The sequence below is a fragment of the Pleurodeles waltl genome, chromosome 5 (assembly GCF_031143425.1).
Source record: "Pleurodeles waltl isolate 20211129_DDA chromosome 5, aPleWal1.hap1.20221129, whole genome shotgun sequence".
Lineage (NCBI taxonomy): Eukaryota > Metazoa > Chordata > Amphibia > Caudata > Salamandridae > Pleurodeles > Pleurodeles waltl.
The window spans coordinates 1,715,967,354-1,715,982,751 of NC_090444.1; the positions used below are offsets into that span (position 1 = coordinate 1,715,967,354).

The 15,398-nt window shown below is 41.7% G+C and overlaps 1 protein-coding gene across 5 annotated transcripts in view; it reads left to right on the top strand.

The window, feature by feature from the left end:
• The window catches only part of LOC138296696 (adhesion G protein-coupled receptor F5-like), a 1,100,568-nt gene that overhangs the window by 224,165 nt on the left and 861,005 nt on the right, over positions 1–15,398 (top strand). For all 5 annotated transcript variants that reach the window (XM_069236068.1, XM_069236070.1, XM_069236069.1 and 2 more), the window contains one exon: positions 11,902–12,054. In XM_069236068.1, coding sequence (XP_069092169.1) covers positions 11,902–12,054 — 153 coding nt within the window. The remainder of the gene's footprint in view (positions 1–11,901; positions 12,055–15,398) is intronic.

Below are 15,398 nucleotides of genomic sequence, written 5' to 3' on the forward strand. Positions count from 1 at the left end.
TTTTTTTTTATACAGCGAAAGACCCCTTGAGTAGGTATCCCAGACTCCCATTGGTCTACAAAACCAAGGTTAAGAAACACTGGATTAGACTGATATTGTACAAGTCAATGATTTGTCATTCTTTTTCGTCACATTAGTTCGTTCAACTCCACAGAACGAAGTATACGCAAAAACACTTAACAGAAGCAAATTCACAATATGGTTATTTGACAATTAACTAAAACAAATTCTATGTACTTTTAAATATCCAGGTAAAAAGCTGTGTCATACTAATAGTGTTTATAGAACTGTTCAAGTCAATTAATGTTGCATATAATTTTGCTGTTGATGTTGTTAACATATTTATTTAAATCTAGCATTCAGCCATAGGTGTGCTTTTTTCTTCATTCACAAATTTTAAACACAGATCTACTAATTGTGACGTGTCGTGATTCGTTGAAGCAAACAACATGCAGGAAACTGTGACCTATCCAGATTTCACTGGTCATACCTTTAAAATCTTCAGCATTATCATCATGGACACTTCCTTCCTGTGTGTGTACCCAATATTATATAAAAGCTCATTCAGAGGAATAGGAAATTAAATCAATTCTTACTGAGTACTTGTCGTCATAAGTAACGCAATTTTCAGGAACAGCAATCTTGTATTACCTCCTGGTAGATGTAGGACAGAATAGCTACTGTCATTACCAAATAACATATCCATGAGTAGCTCTGAGACACTGACCTATTTAGGTATGTTCAGCAGTCCAGTCCACCGTTGATAGCTTAGCTGTGGTGACAAGGCATGTTCAAAATCAACACAAAAGTAATGAAACATTTCTACCAATGCATACCAATGCATTTATATTGAAAAAGCTATGAGAAATCACAACAATAGAAAATTGTGCCCAATGAAAAGTAGTGTTTTAAGCATCATGTTAAAGATAAATAGAAAACCGTGCAACAGTGAAAACAAATCAAAATCTTTCTAACTTACTTCTACAGAAATGCCTGCATCCTAGAAAGTCTATTACATTCAAGAAGTTATTGTTTTTAATGACCATGTCATGGAATTATTGTTATTGTTTTTAGTGATCATGTGGTGGAAAGTGCTACATGTAAATTCCCACACATGATCCTATTCCACGCAGAGACAGTTACACCACAACTGGATGCAGTCTACACTGGGTTCCAAAACACCAGTTGGACATCCCATGTAGGTCATCAGCTTCCTCTTAAATCACAGGAATCTATCCATGCCGCAGATTCAAGAAGCAATGTGCCCCACCAAAGCAGACTATGAATTGTCCACAACACAAACTGCCCTCAAAGTCCCTTTCACCTCAAATCAGGATGCTGACTAGTACAGATTTCAGAGAAGGTATAATAGCATAGATGCTACTGGAATTGTTTTCAGCATAGCTTCTCCTCTTTAATTCTTTAACACACTGAAAGGTGGGTGTGCTTACACATTTAAAGGAAAAACCCACTATGCTATTTGCGGAAAAGCAAATAACTAATCCTAAAGTGTTTTCGATGCATAACACTACCTCGTTGTCTCATGCAACAATTTCTTGATTGATTGATTGAAAACACATACTGCTAAGGCAAAATGGTGTGTTAATCTTATGATATTTGAATTTGGGTTGGTCAATCTTATAGATCAGTGATTCTTAAATTAGGGTCCATGATGCCAAATCAGGGCATCTTCAACTTTTTGAAAAATTGAATAATATTATTGCAATTATAAAGTGTATATACATATAAAAACAAAACTGAACATTTGAAATCACCCTGTACATGTGAAAGAATTTGAACTTAGAGAAAAGAATTAAGTTTGTATCCTTGTCTTGATTCGTGGGTGCAGCACAAGTACAGCAATCAGAATGTAAAAATGATGGATGGTGGCCTCAACTGAAGCAATGGAAAGCTCTGACAAAACAAAAGGATTTTGAAAAGATCTAGGGCCAGATGTAGGAAAGGATTTGCAACTCGCAAACGGCAAAAACTGCCGTTTGCGAGTTGCAAATCGCATTTTCCTATGCAGAAATGCATTCTGCGAGTCGGACCGACTCGCAAAATGCATTTCAGAATCGCAAATAGGAAGGGGTGTTCCCTTCCTATTTGCGATTCCTAGTGGTATGCAATACCATTTGCGACCGCATATGCGGTCGCAAATGGTGTTGCAGTTACCATCCACTTCAAGTGGATGGTAACCCACTCGCAAATTGGAAGGGGTCCCCTTTAAGGAAAACACTTAAAAAAAAAAAACTGCTTTATTTAAAGCAGTCACGAACACGGAGGTCTGCTGACTACAGCAGGCCTCCATGTTTGCGAGTGCCCATAGTCGGTATGGGGCCGCAATTTGCGACCCACCTCATGAATATTCATGAGGTGGGTCATTGCGACCCCATACCGACTTGCAGACGGTGTCTGAGACACCGTTCTGCATAACATTTTGCGAGTTGCAAATAGCGAGTCGCTATGACTCGCTATTTACAACTCGCAAAATGTTTCTTTGCTACATCTGGCCCCTAATCTTTACATTACAACTGAAATATTAATTCTTGTATTTTAGTTTGTGAATTAACTAGAATATTTCATAATTTGTGTGTTTGAGGTATAGATGTTTCTGTATTTTTGTGTAATGTGTTGTAGTTCAAATGATAAAAATTGCTTAGGTGGGGGTTCCTGGTTTCCAAAAAGCATAGAATGAGCCCTGAAAGTAGAATATATGGGATCATTCCAGACACCTCTGCTTCACCAAAATGCGCGATCCAAGACAGGTACTCTATTTTATCAAGCCACTTTTGTATTCTATTTCATATATTAGAGCAAGTTCAAATAGATGAATTCAAGATTTGTGCTCTACAAAAACCTCTTGTGTATGATTTAATAAACTATAATTTTGCTGTGTGTATAATAGGAATCCTGGCCACACATAGTTCACACATGGCAACTGAATTGCCTTGTAGTGCCATTAATGCTGGAGCAGGCATGTTTCTCAGATTCTGTTTAAAAACTATCACTTTTAATAAATATTTCTCATTGCAAAGATCTGATCTGATGTACTAAGACAAAACGCTTTTGCATATTAAAGTATGCTTTTTAAAAAAAAATTACTACACCTTATCACATGCTAACATGATGATGCTGCTTGATCTAGTTTTAGGGATCTGCACATGCATTGGCTCTTACAGCTGGAACGGACCATTGCCATGGCTCTGGCTCAGCCCTTCCTTGGTAATTTGTTAACTCCCCTACCTCTAGGTGGACTCTCCAGTTCACATAAAAGACAGTTTCTACATACGATTCAGTCCATCCCTTCAGTAGGATGAGTACAGGCAAACATGACTGCATCTACTCTCACAAACTCTGCAGCACACCAGGCCTATTCACAGCACCAGTGTCAAACTTCACAAACCCCACCTCACGTCCCAGAGAGGCCAAACTACAACCAACATTCTTTCAACCATGCTTTATGAAAATCACCTAGGAACCGGATGTTAATTGCACTTGTTCATATCTCAGGCAGGGGTATTAAATATGATGTAAATGATACAAAATTAGGTTGCACATACTAATAGGTGTTCATTACCACAACAAGGAATCTGTTTTAGCAAGCATAGAATAACAAAAGAATGAGAGGAAACCTGTAAGATTCCAAACATATGCCTTTCATTTTACATTCAGCTTTTTGGTGCGGGTACATTACTCACTGAGCTTCATTACCATATTATAACTTGTGATTTGCAGGTAAAATCAGACCGCTACAGCAAAAGCATTAACCTACTAATCTACCCTACTTAAAATACAAACATGCGTCCTGCAACATATGCACTGTGCTTTAGGCTATTTTAAAATGAGTCAAACCTGTGACCATATTTTACACATTTTTCTTCTGTAAGTAAATGAACTACCGGCGTTTTCTTGTCAATATTATACCCTGAAGCATGCAGAATACACATAGATCCCAGAAGCAGGTGTGTTAACTCTAGTATTTATAATAAAAAAATCTTGGAGTCAATGCAATGATGTCCATAGCAAGTGTAAGACGGCACTGAGCCAGGCCCCGTGATGTCATGCTGCAATGCATGCACACCTTGACCCTGCAGGTCACCTTGTGAATAAGTAAAAAGGGAAATGCCCGACGCAGTTGCATGCAGGAGTTTGAAACACACCACCTTTCTCCTGCTGCACCACTACAACAAGATAAATAATATACTGAGCTATGTTATGTACCATATAAATCAATGGCCTGCACATTACACTCTATGTTCTGATGGAGGCACAATAACATTACAAGAGATGGTACAGATATTGATAGAGCAAATACATTAAACACCTGAGTTCTCTTGCTATTATTACCATATGCTGTGTGGTGTTTTGTGGAGCCTTTTTGGATCCTGAAGGACTCTGTAGGATTATGACATAAGTGCTAGAACATGGTACAGAGAAGGCAAGTTCAGAATGTGGAGTTTGCGGTTACACGCAGATGAATAAAGAATGTAATTATATAGCTCTGTGTGTGGCATAGTCATTGGTGGGACCCAGGCTGGGGAGGATGCTACAACTGGCAACAAGATAGGGGATAAGTAATTAAAAATCAACAGTGCTCTCCTGAAGAGTTTGCAGTGGTCCAAGCAAACTGCTTGTGCATGCCACATGTCTTAGTCAAAGTGTTGAATCAATGATGAGGGCTCGTGGAGTCAAGGTAAAGAAAGCTTTATTAAGAAGTCTATGTGCCAGTGGTCAAGAAACTATGAACAAAGTCATACAGAAAGGTTCTGTGTTATTATGCAATGTAAAGTTACACAGAGCATGGAGTCATACCTCTAAAGGCAGCCACAAACAGATATAGAAAAAAGTGCTAGTTGACATAATGATAAAGAAGCATGTTATAGTTACACATACCTAATACTTGAAGATAAGAGCCTTAAAACCTCAATGGCAGGTGAGGAGACCCAAGAAGAAGGACTGGGGTTATACTTATGAAGCTGTTCAATACTTGAATCGGCACACCACCAAAGCTTTTTGGTGGCGGCTCAGCACAACTCCAGAAGTATCCAGCAAGTGAAAGGCTTCTATGTAGACCAAGAAAGAGGCTATTGTTACACAGACTTTCAAAGATGCTCCAGAGGCTAGCAAGTCATGAGTCCTCAGAGATAGCATGCATGAACCAACAGGGGGAGACGGAGAGAGCGCCAGTCATAGTTTCAGCCAATCCTCTGAACAGTAACAATGCTGTCGCCTTCATGTAACCACCACCACCTTTCAAAACAGCCAAAAAGTAAAATATTGATGATAGATGGACTGCTTGGATAGAGACATTTGATGATTTCATCGATGCACTGGAAGAAACAGATAACTAAAAGATTATCAAGTACCTCAAAACTCTTGCTGGTGATGGTGTCGAAGGAGTTACAAAGAAAATGCTCCAATTAAAGAAGCCGTCACTTCAAATTCAATCCAGTGCCATATGTAGATTACAAAAGATATATTTTCAGCCAGGAACAACAAAGTCATGGTGAAACAATAGATTAATTTTTTGACAGGCTGGATAGACTTATAATACACTGCAGATTCAATTAATTTAATGACAAAGAAGCAATCCACCTCATAGTTATTGAAGGTTGCTTGTCAGATTCATTCAGACAACAAATGCTCATGGCTGCCATAGCTAAAGAGTGTTATGATCGACAAGCTGTTGACATGAAGGACTATTAGTTGCATCCTTGATAGTGAACACTCCTTGAAAGAACACATTGCTGGGAAAACCAAGACCAAATGGTATCTACCTTCCCTTCTAAAGAAGTCAGTTCCTATCTTCAACTTGAGGACAATAGTCCAAGGCAAGCCTTAGTCCTCTAGAAATTAGATGGAGACATTGCTCTGAAATATGGTCTACCTGACACCACATTGGCTCCCATGAGAGACATTCAACATGTGGCAGCACATATCAGCAAGCACCTAAAGACATTTGAGCATGTCAGTTTGATTGCAAACTGTTGTTAATAAGCATTGGTATTCTCTCATGTTTTATTCTATTCTGAAGTAATATCTATCACCTTAATTGAAAATGGCATTCCTTAGAGTGGAAATTCTGCTACTCTGTATATGTGTCACCTCCAGCTACGGTTTCAGGCCATCTGCCATGAGGCCTTTTTATATGCATTCATGTAAGTGCCCCGCAGACTCTTCAGCACTCACTCATCAGATAAATCTTCTATCCGCCCACCGCTCAGGTGAGCAAGGGAGAAGAACCAGCAGACCAACAGCTCAGGGGCCGATAGACAGTGTTTTTCTTCACACTCCTACCCAGCTCGTCCCTAGCAAGCCGGCAATCTCCAGGCCACCGATTAGTCTCTCCACTGCCCTACACCCACGCCAGCTCCCCCAGGATCCACAGCGGCCATTCACACGTGATGCAGCTCGCCTTTTAGCCACAGCCCTCTCTCTGCTCATGTGTATAATTTTCAGCTCCAGCAGCCAGCTCTGCTCCAGTCTTCGCTAAGTATTGTTTTTAAATACTTTTGCCCATGTTGTTCAGATGGCAGTGCGCTGTTGCCTTTCATCTTGTAGTCACTTTGATTATTGAGATATTTGCTCACTGATGTGTCAGATTATTGGAGGATTATGTGCCCAAGCCGGCAGAGCATCACTAATGTTCGGCTATTTTGCTTTGGGCTCTCTGGCGTCCCCTGGTTTCACTTAGCTTTGAGACAAAGCCTGACCATCTGCTATGAAGTGGTGTGCTCAAGGTGCTGTGGGGTCCTGACGCAGTTCTTTTTACTAAAGAAGACTCCCTGACACAATTACAATCTTGCTCCATTGTTCATGGAAGTCAAGGATTTACAGTACCAAGTATGTGTTGTTTCATTCTTCCTGGCCTTCCCGGCTGCAGTCAGATGGCAATGAAGGAGTTTCTACCTGTGAAAAAAGATGCATCAAGCAGGAATATCTTATGCAATGCTTTTTCCAGCTAGAGTTTGAGTTGGCTAGGGGGCAAAGGAGAAAAAACTACCCTACCCAAAAGCAGCAATAGATTTTCTAAAAATGATTACATCAAAAGACCCAAGCTGCCTGCATCGGAAATTAATGACCCGAAGTACTGACTTTCCAACACAACAACAAATGTAACCGTTCTGCAGCCTTTTTGGTATCAGTTGGACAGAGGCATGCCTGCTCACCTTCAAGAGAAGCGAGCCAGAGCCTCAACAATTACCTTCATAGAGCTGCCCGAGCCAGCGCTTAGTTTTCATTAGTTCAGACCTGCTTGGCATGAGACCAATACCAGTGACATACCTCTTCAAGAAACCGCTGGGGGGTGTTGGAGATTGTCCTACCTTAGAAGCCTTGCAGGGATTTCCTGTCCTTTAATTGGAACATGCTGCTATCTTATAAAGTCCCCAGCCCCCTATGTTTATTGCAGGGGAGAGTGGTGCCTCTGTTAGCCCACCCAAATGGGTAAACCCCACATGTACTCTTTTGGTTCCAGACAGCGATTTGCGGACCTCAGTTCTTTTTTGTTGGCATATGAGAATAGCTGGTTTGCTGCCGGGAATGAGGGTTGTGTTTGGCATGATTGGGATGCTGGAGTAAGTTGGGGAGAATTGTTTGTTGGTATTGATATCGCGTCATTGACACTTGCACAATATGGATCCCATACACTGGGTCAGAGGGGTCAGATTGAGATTGACAGTAGCACACAAGATGAAGCTCAGGGATAGATGCCAAGACCTGGTAAAGGGTAAATAACTTTCCTAACGTGGAAAGTTCTGGAGCTAAATAACCCCAAAAAACACGCCAAGTGCTAGCATATCTGGACCGACATCAACTGCAAGTAGTGCTAATTCAAGAATCACACCTAATCAAATCCACTGAAGGGCATACAGGAGCCAGATGGGCAAGTATGCCGATAGCATCTTCCTAGTCATCATATTCTAGAGGAGTTATGGTTCTGATAAAAAGGGAGTCCCCTTTAAAATAGCCCACTCTGAAACAGATGATGAAGGGCGTTGGGTAATAGTGCAAGGAGACCTTAGTGGCACAATAATCACTCTTGTGATCACAAATGGAACGAATACAGATGACCCATAATTCTATACTAAACTGTGGAATAGATGATATACACTTTAGGCATCAGTAATTATATAGGAGATCAGACCTACACACTGCTCAGCTACTGGCAAGGGAAACAAGCCGCAAGAGTAATTTGGGAGGGAATGCTAGATGAGGGACTGGTGAATGTTTGGCGGATGAGAAACCCTAATGACGGGAGGGCACCTTCACCTCCTCAGTGCATGGCACATGGTCAAGGTTGGACTATTGGCTGGTTACCTGGGAGGTGAGCATGTGGACAGAAGGGGAAATCACCTGCTGCGCACATTATCAGAGCATGCCCCAGTAAAATTGGGGTGACATTACTTACACAAACACCTTCTCTGTTCGCATGCTGCCTTAAACCCACAACTTTGTTAGACCCTCTATTTCGGGACACTGTGCACATTACAATTACAGTATATTTCAAGGAAATTGTGGGGTCTGTGGAAAAAGCTGCTACATTATGGGAGGCATTTAAAGTTACCATTCAGGGTAAATGCATTAGCTATCAGGCAGGGGTGATGAAGGTGTTACGGATCATAATGACAAACATAGAACAGAAAATACACACTCTGGAAAAACACTACGTGATCACGTCTTGTCCACATGATCTTGTAGCTATCAGAGAACTCATTACTGAGTACAATGAGATAGTGGACCAAGAAGTAAGACACCGCTCAAAATGACACGTAGCAAGAGCATATGGGGAGGGGTGGTGTCCAGGCCATAGCCTGATAATGAAACTGCAACACCAGTGGCCACAAACTCATATCACGACCGTTACCACTCTCTCTGGTGAGACGCACTAAGACACCCCAAACATACTCAACTCTTTCAAAGATTTTTACACTCAACTATATGACACTCAGGATATGGCATCAGAAGCAAACACCGCTGCATGTCTCAAGGATATAGCACTGGCTTGGCTCTCGCTGGAGCAAAGAGAATGTTTAACACAACCTCTGACAGTAAAGGAGATGAAAGATACAATCCAAGTACTCCCAGATTGCCAATATCCACGGATTGATGGCTTGAATTATATGAAGAGTTTGCAGACATACTAGTGCCACAGTTACACGTGGTTCATATGGAAGTGTATGAAACACAGACTTTGCCACCATCACTATGCAAAACCCTCATACTAATCATGCTAAAACCAGACAAGCCACCAGACAAATGTGAATCGTATTGCCCTCTGTTGCTTATTAACATAGATGCCAAGATCCTGGCTAACATATTGACAACTAGGATTAAAGCAATGCTTCCCAACCTGCTTCTTCCAGATCAATCAGGATTTGTTCCCACTATATCAATGACACACAACGTACGCACACTTTTTGCACCACTACACTACTTGGATGCTTATCTACAGGCTGTGGTGGTGCTTTTAAATGCTGCTAAGGCATTTGATTGGACTGAATGGAAGTATATGTTTACAATCCTACATTGAATGGGGATGCTGCAGGCCTTCCTTCGATGGATCTGGCTGCTGTATATTGCCCTGAAAGTTGGAGTGCAGGTAAATGGGTGTATCTCTGAACCGCTACACATATACAGAGGCACATGTCAAGGGTGTCTATTATCGCCCATGTTATTCACCTTAGCATTAGAACCATTGGCTTGTCTGATCCTTCTGAGGCATGTGGCTACAGCCATGCGCTTCATGTGGCTCCCCTTAGCTATGTTGTTATATGCCGACGATATTGTGCTTTATGTGTGAGAACCACTTAAGCACCTGTCACACGTCATACATGAGTATATCAGATATGAACACTACTCTGGCCTAAGTATTAATTGGATGAAATCCACCATCCTTCTGTGGACCCCATCCACACTTCCATATCAATTAGATTTTCCATTATAATGGGACACAGACCCTGTCAATTATTTAGGTATATGGGTCCATAGAGACCCAGACTTCGTAATACGGTACAATTATGGAAGGGCAGTCGCAAAACTTGAAGATCAGATTACGAGATGGATTCGACTCCCACTGTCTCTAGCTGATCCAATAGCAGTCATGAAAATGATTATATTACCTAAAATGCTCTATTTGTTTACTAATATACGTATTACCCTGACACAATACTTCTTCAAAAACAATTGTTCATTATTGGTAACTTAGGCATGGGCTGACAAGCAACCTAGAGTTAGCTGGGAAATCATCACCTTACCGTATGATAAAGGTGGATTTAATGCTTCAGATCTCCAGCTGTATTATTTATATGCCCAGGCGCAATTTGCTCATTATTGATACCATCCAACCCCATATCCACCATATGATGCCCACCCTTTGCCACTTACTACACTACTGCCTCATAAATGGCGGAAAGATTAAGAGAGGACATTAATCCTGTGACCTGTACTCTAAGAGCATGGAGAATGCTGGGTGCCAGGGCACCATCATCCTGAAATCTCAGTCACACAGGAAAAGCTAGCACTCCAAAAAAGGAGTGAGATGGGGCTGAGGACTATGGGTGACCTCTATCCTGAGGGGATATTTGTAGAACTGACTGAATTCACAGGGGGAGAAGCCACAAACTCGTTTATGTTGTTTATCTATTTTAGGCTGCAGGCGGTGCTGCAGGAGCTTTACCCGCGTTTCCTGCAGCACCCCGACTCTTGGGGCATTACAGATATTATTCAGTAGCACCCTACATACACAACTAGTCACTAAATTATATAAGGCACCATAACTAGATGGTCAAGCCACGACACAGGCCGCCCTAGAGAGGTGGAATGCTGTACTAGATGGGCCACTTAGTACAAAGGATTGGGGCTGGTACTGTTCCCTCATGGATTGACTTACTTCTAACTGTAATTTGAGAATTATTCATTTTAAATACCTACATCAAATGAATTACACCCCTGAACCACTCTTTAGATATGGTTTATGAGAAGATACCACCTGTGCGCAGTGGGAGACGGGGTGTGGGTTTCATGCACCTCGCTTGGAATTGTGCTCAGACCAAGCAGTACAGGTTGAAAGTGACATGTGCCCTGGCTGAAATGGTAATGGAGGAGGTGTAATGCTCTCCTCAAGTGTGTTTGCTGGGTCTGATAACAAATATCCAAACAGTAAACTAGTGACAGTGGCGCTCCTGCTGGCAAAGCGAAGGTTTGCAATGCATTGGGGAGCAAAAACAGTACCCATGATAAACACCTGGGTGTATGAGCTGACATATTGCCAAACTCAATTAGAATTGTAAGCAAAATAACACCCGAAACCATTGAGGCCAAAGGATACCTGGGGCCCGATCACGGCATATGTGATGTCCAGGTCTGATGGCATTTAAAAGACCGGGAAATAGAAACGAGAGGATGTGTTAACAAAGAGATAAAGGTATCTACTGGCTAACTGATATATATGAACAATATTCACAGTGCTTTCTATGACCAATTCTGCAATACCTAACATGGACAGATGTGTTTGTGTATGATGTATGTTGTTATACATATATAATAACTAAAAGTCAATTAACAAAAAAGATAAGTGAAACCTGCTTACAAAATAAACACTTTACTAGACAATCATCAGTTTACTTCGGGGAGGACCCAAGGAACCCTTCCTGAAGTTGCCATTATAGCCATTCCACTACAGAACAATGTTAAGGTCGCTGGCGCATTCCGAATAACCACATGCTTAATACCTGTCTCAAAGATGTCTCAGGAGAAAGCATTCCTGATTTTGCTGTAAGTTTGAAAAGAGAGAACACAATGTTACTTTTTTCGCGTCAATGGTTGATTATCATAGTGAGTCTTACTGATTGAGATGGACATGTTGCTCAACTTATAAAATTGAATTTTTTGTAACAGAGCCCACGCCTCAAGAATTCATTGTCGATATTGGGGTGCATGTTGCGAATTCAACCATCTTAAAAGCTCTCCAAGACTTTTTAAAAGAACTGCAAATTGAAGAAACAATCAATGGTACACAGTTAAATGTCACAAGTGTAAACGTGACTTCAGGTAAGTGCACAAATAATGTGTTTCCATTTCATGTAAGTATTCAATAAGGAGTAAATTGTGTTTGTTCCATACTTGTGCGTGAATGGCGGACAGACTCACATATTGAGGAGATTATTTTCTTTAATTTATTAGGTAAAGTGAAGTCAAATTGAAACCTAGATCTGAGTCTATCCACTACTCAAAGACTCATTATTCTCCTGTTCTGTCTCCAGCTCGATGCTCTGGAGAAGATCTTATACCCCACACCCCAGTTAGTTAGTAGGTTCAATCATGTGGCGTGTGTGAATGGTGGCTTGGTATTGCTGTCTCATTTCATAAAGTAGCTAAACCCCATACGCAGGAAAGAGGTACTGATTAGTTAACTATTGGCAGCATGATTAGGAAACGATGCTTTAAGTCTTCACCTCTACCCGGCCACTCTTGCTTTTGCTCCTATCTTCACTCATGGCCACAATGTGCAATATGTCTCCTGACAATGACCATAATGTTAGAGTTGTAGCTATGGTGAATTGCCAGGGGTTGGGGCCAGTACTTTAAATATTATTTCCAAATAACTGCTAATTCAGAAAGATGAAGCTGGTAAACTTCTCTATATAGAATGGGTATGAACTGTGCTCTTCATTTGAAGATTGAGTACTGCACAACAGCGGCTCTTTCATCGCCTGATAAACTCATGTAGGGAAAATCCAGCTATAGAGGAATCCTGAATGAACTAAGCTCTCTGGGGAACATGTAGAAGGACCATCTATGTCGCAAACATTACTATGATCTTTCGGGTTATCTGACCAGAAATTGGTAGAGACATTGAATCATGAGAAGTAATAAATGCAACGAAGGACCATCTATGTCGCAAACATTACTATGATCTTTCGGGTTATCTGACCAGAAATTGGTAGAGACATTGAATCATGAGAAGTAATAAATGCAAGGACATTACAATGTAAGTTACAAATGTGAGATATAATAAGAAGTAACTTATTGCGGGGGAAAATGCAAGCTTAGAATGCAATGTAAAGTCAGATACTATAAATTTAAGTTAGAAAATAAGGAAGAAAAAAGAGAGAGGGGGGAGAAAAGGGAGCAGAAATAGAAAAATAAATGTAATAACACATGGCCTTGAAAGGATACTAGTGTAAAATGATAAACATTGGATACTAAAAACGACAACATTTTAAAGATGTGTTAAACCTGGCAGCCTTAAGGTGGCCATCCCCCAACTTTTTGCCTGCTTTCCTCCCTTCATTTTTCTGACCCTGTTTTTACTAGTTTTAGGATTCTGCACACCTTACCACTGCTGACCAGTGCTAAAGTGCATATGCTCCCTCCACTAAACATGGTAACATTCGTTCCTACCCAATTGGCATATTTAATGTACCTGAAAGTCCTTTTTCTGACCTCATTTTTGCTGGCTTTATGACTGTACTTTACCACTGCTAATCAGAGCTAAAGTGCACCTGCTCTCTCCTTAAGACATGGTGACATTGGCTCATACCCAACTGGCTTATTTAATTTACTTGTAAGTCCTTAGTCAAGTGCACTACATATGCCCAGGGCTGTAAATTAATTGCTACTAGGTGGCCTGCAGCCCGTGCCACCCACATAAGTAGCCCTATAACAATGTTTCAGGCATGCAATTGCAAGGCCTGTGTGTGCAGCTTTCCTGCTACTTTGACTTGACATTTAAAACTACTTGCCTAAATTCTACATATAATTCACCCTTAAGGTAGGCCCTAGGTAACCCATAGGGTAAGATGCTTTGTAAGTAAAAGGCAGGACATGTACTTATGTGTTGTACATGCCACCAATTCATTTTCCACTACTGTGAGGCCTGCTCCTCCCATAGACTGGCATTAGAACTCCCCTCATATAATTTTAAGTGGTAGATTCTGATCTGGAAGGAGTAGCCCTCTCATGTTGAATATTGCCAGAATGATAATAGAAAATCCTGCTTACTGGTGGAGTTGGATTTAATATTACTGTTTTAGAAATGCCATTTTTAGAAAGCACTGGCATCGGTGCCTTACAGCCTGTCTCCAAGCCACATCTGGTCTGTGCTTGTTGACAGCTCCTCCTGTGCATTCCACCCAGACAGCCATAACACATAGGACACTCAGTCACATCTGCATTCATCTGCATACTGAATGGGTCTCCCTGGGAAGGAAGGGTGGAGGGGCTCTCTCTTATAATTCAAAGGCCAGTGGTCTGGCATTACACAAAGGACTGATAATCCCCCACAGGGATTCTGACAGACAAGACTGGGCAGAATGGGGAACTTGTGCACTTCAAAACCACTTTTTGACGTTTCTCCTACTTTAAAGGCATTTGGGGTATATGAATTGGGACACCTGAACTCTGTCAGAGGAACTGCCTGGCTGCCCAAAGAACTTATCTGGACTGCTTTGCTGAGAAGGACTGCTACCCAGCTACCTGCTGGCCTCTGACGTTGCTAGAAGGGCTATGCCTTTCCCAAAAGTGCTCTCCAAGGGCTTGGATTGAGCTTGCCTCATGTTCTGAAGTCTCAGGGCCAACAAAGACTTCACCAGCTGGCTTTTAGCTAGTTTTCCGAGTTCAGCACCACTAGGAACGACTTCAGCGATGCCAGCACCAACGCTGCAGCTACTTTGCCATGTGGACCTCGCTGCACGCAATGACCCGCGGCCTGCAATGCAATTCCGACATTGCCGTTATGCAGCTGATGTCATGCAGCCTGATTGCGACACTGCAAAGTCGACTCATCACGTCTTGACTGACCTCACCGGGTCACCAGGACACCTCGCCTCTCCTGCCGCGCAGTACGGAACTGATGCCTCACCTCCCCAGACGCAATAAGTGACTGACGTCACCCCTACTCCAGCGACGCTTCACCTCCTTGACTCCATGAAACATCTTTGTTTCTTTGTTTTCCAAGGTACTGTGCCTGTGCGTCCATGTTACTCCTTGACTAACGCCTGTGGTGTTGGATTATTGGTAACAACTCTGTCACAATGCTGTGATACACCAGTTGGAGCTATTGAGTTTCTAAGCTTGTTTTGACCTTATTCTATTCAGGTAAATATTACCTATTTTTCTGAATCTGTGTGGTGTATTTTTGTGGTGTTTTCACTGTGTTACTGTATGAATTATTGCACAAATACTTTACACATTGCCTTCTAAGATAATCCTGCCTGCTCTGTGCCAAGCTACCCGAGGGGGAGCACAGAATAATTTGGGTTGTGTTGTGACTTACCCTGACTGGGATTGTGGTCCCTACTTGGACAAGGGTGTATACCTCTGCCAACTGAAGACTCAGTTTCTAACATTGGTGGCAGCAGTGGGATATGACTTGTGTTTGTGCAGTGCCAAAC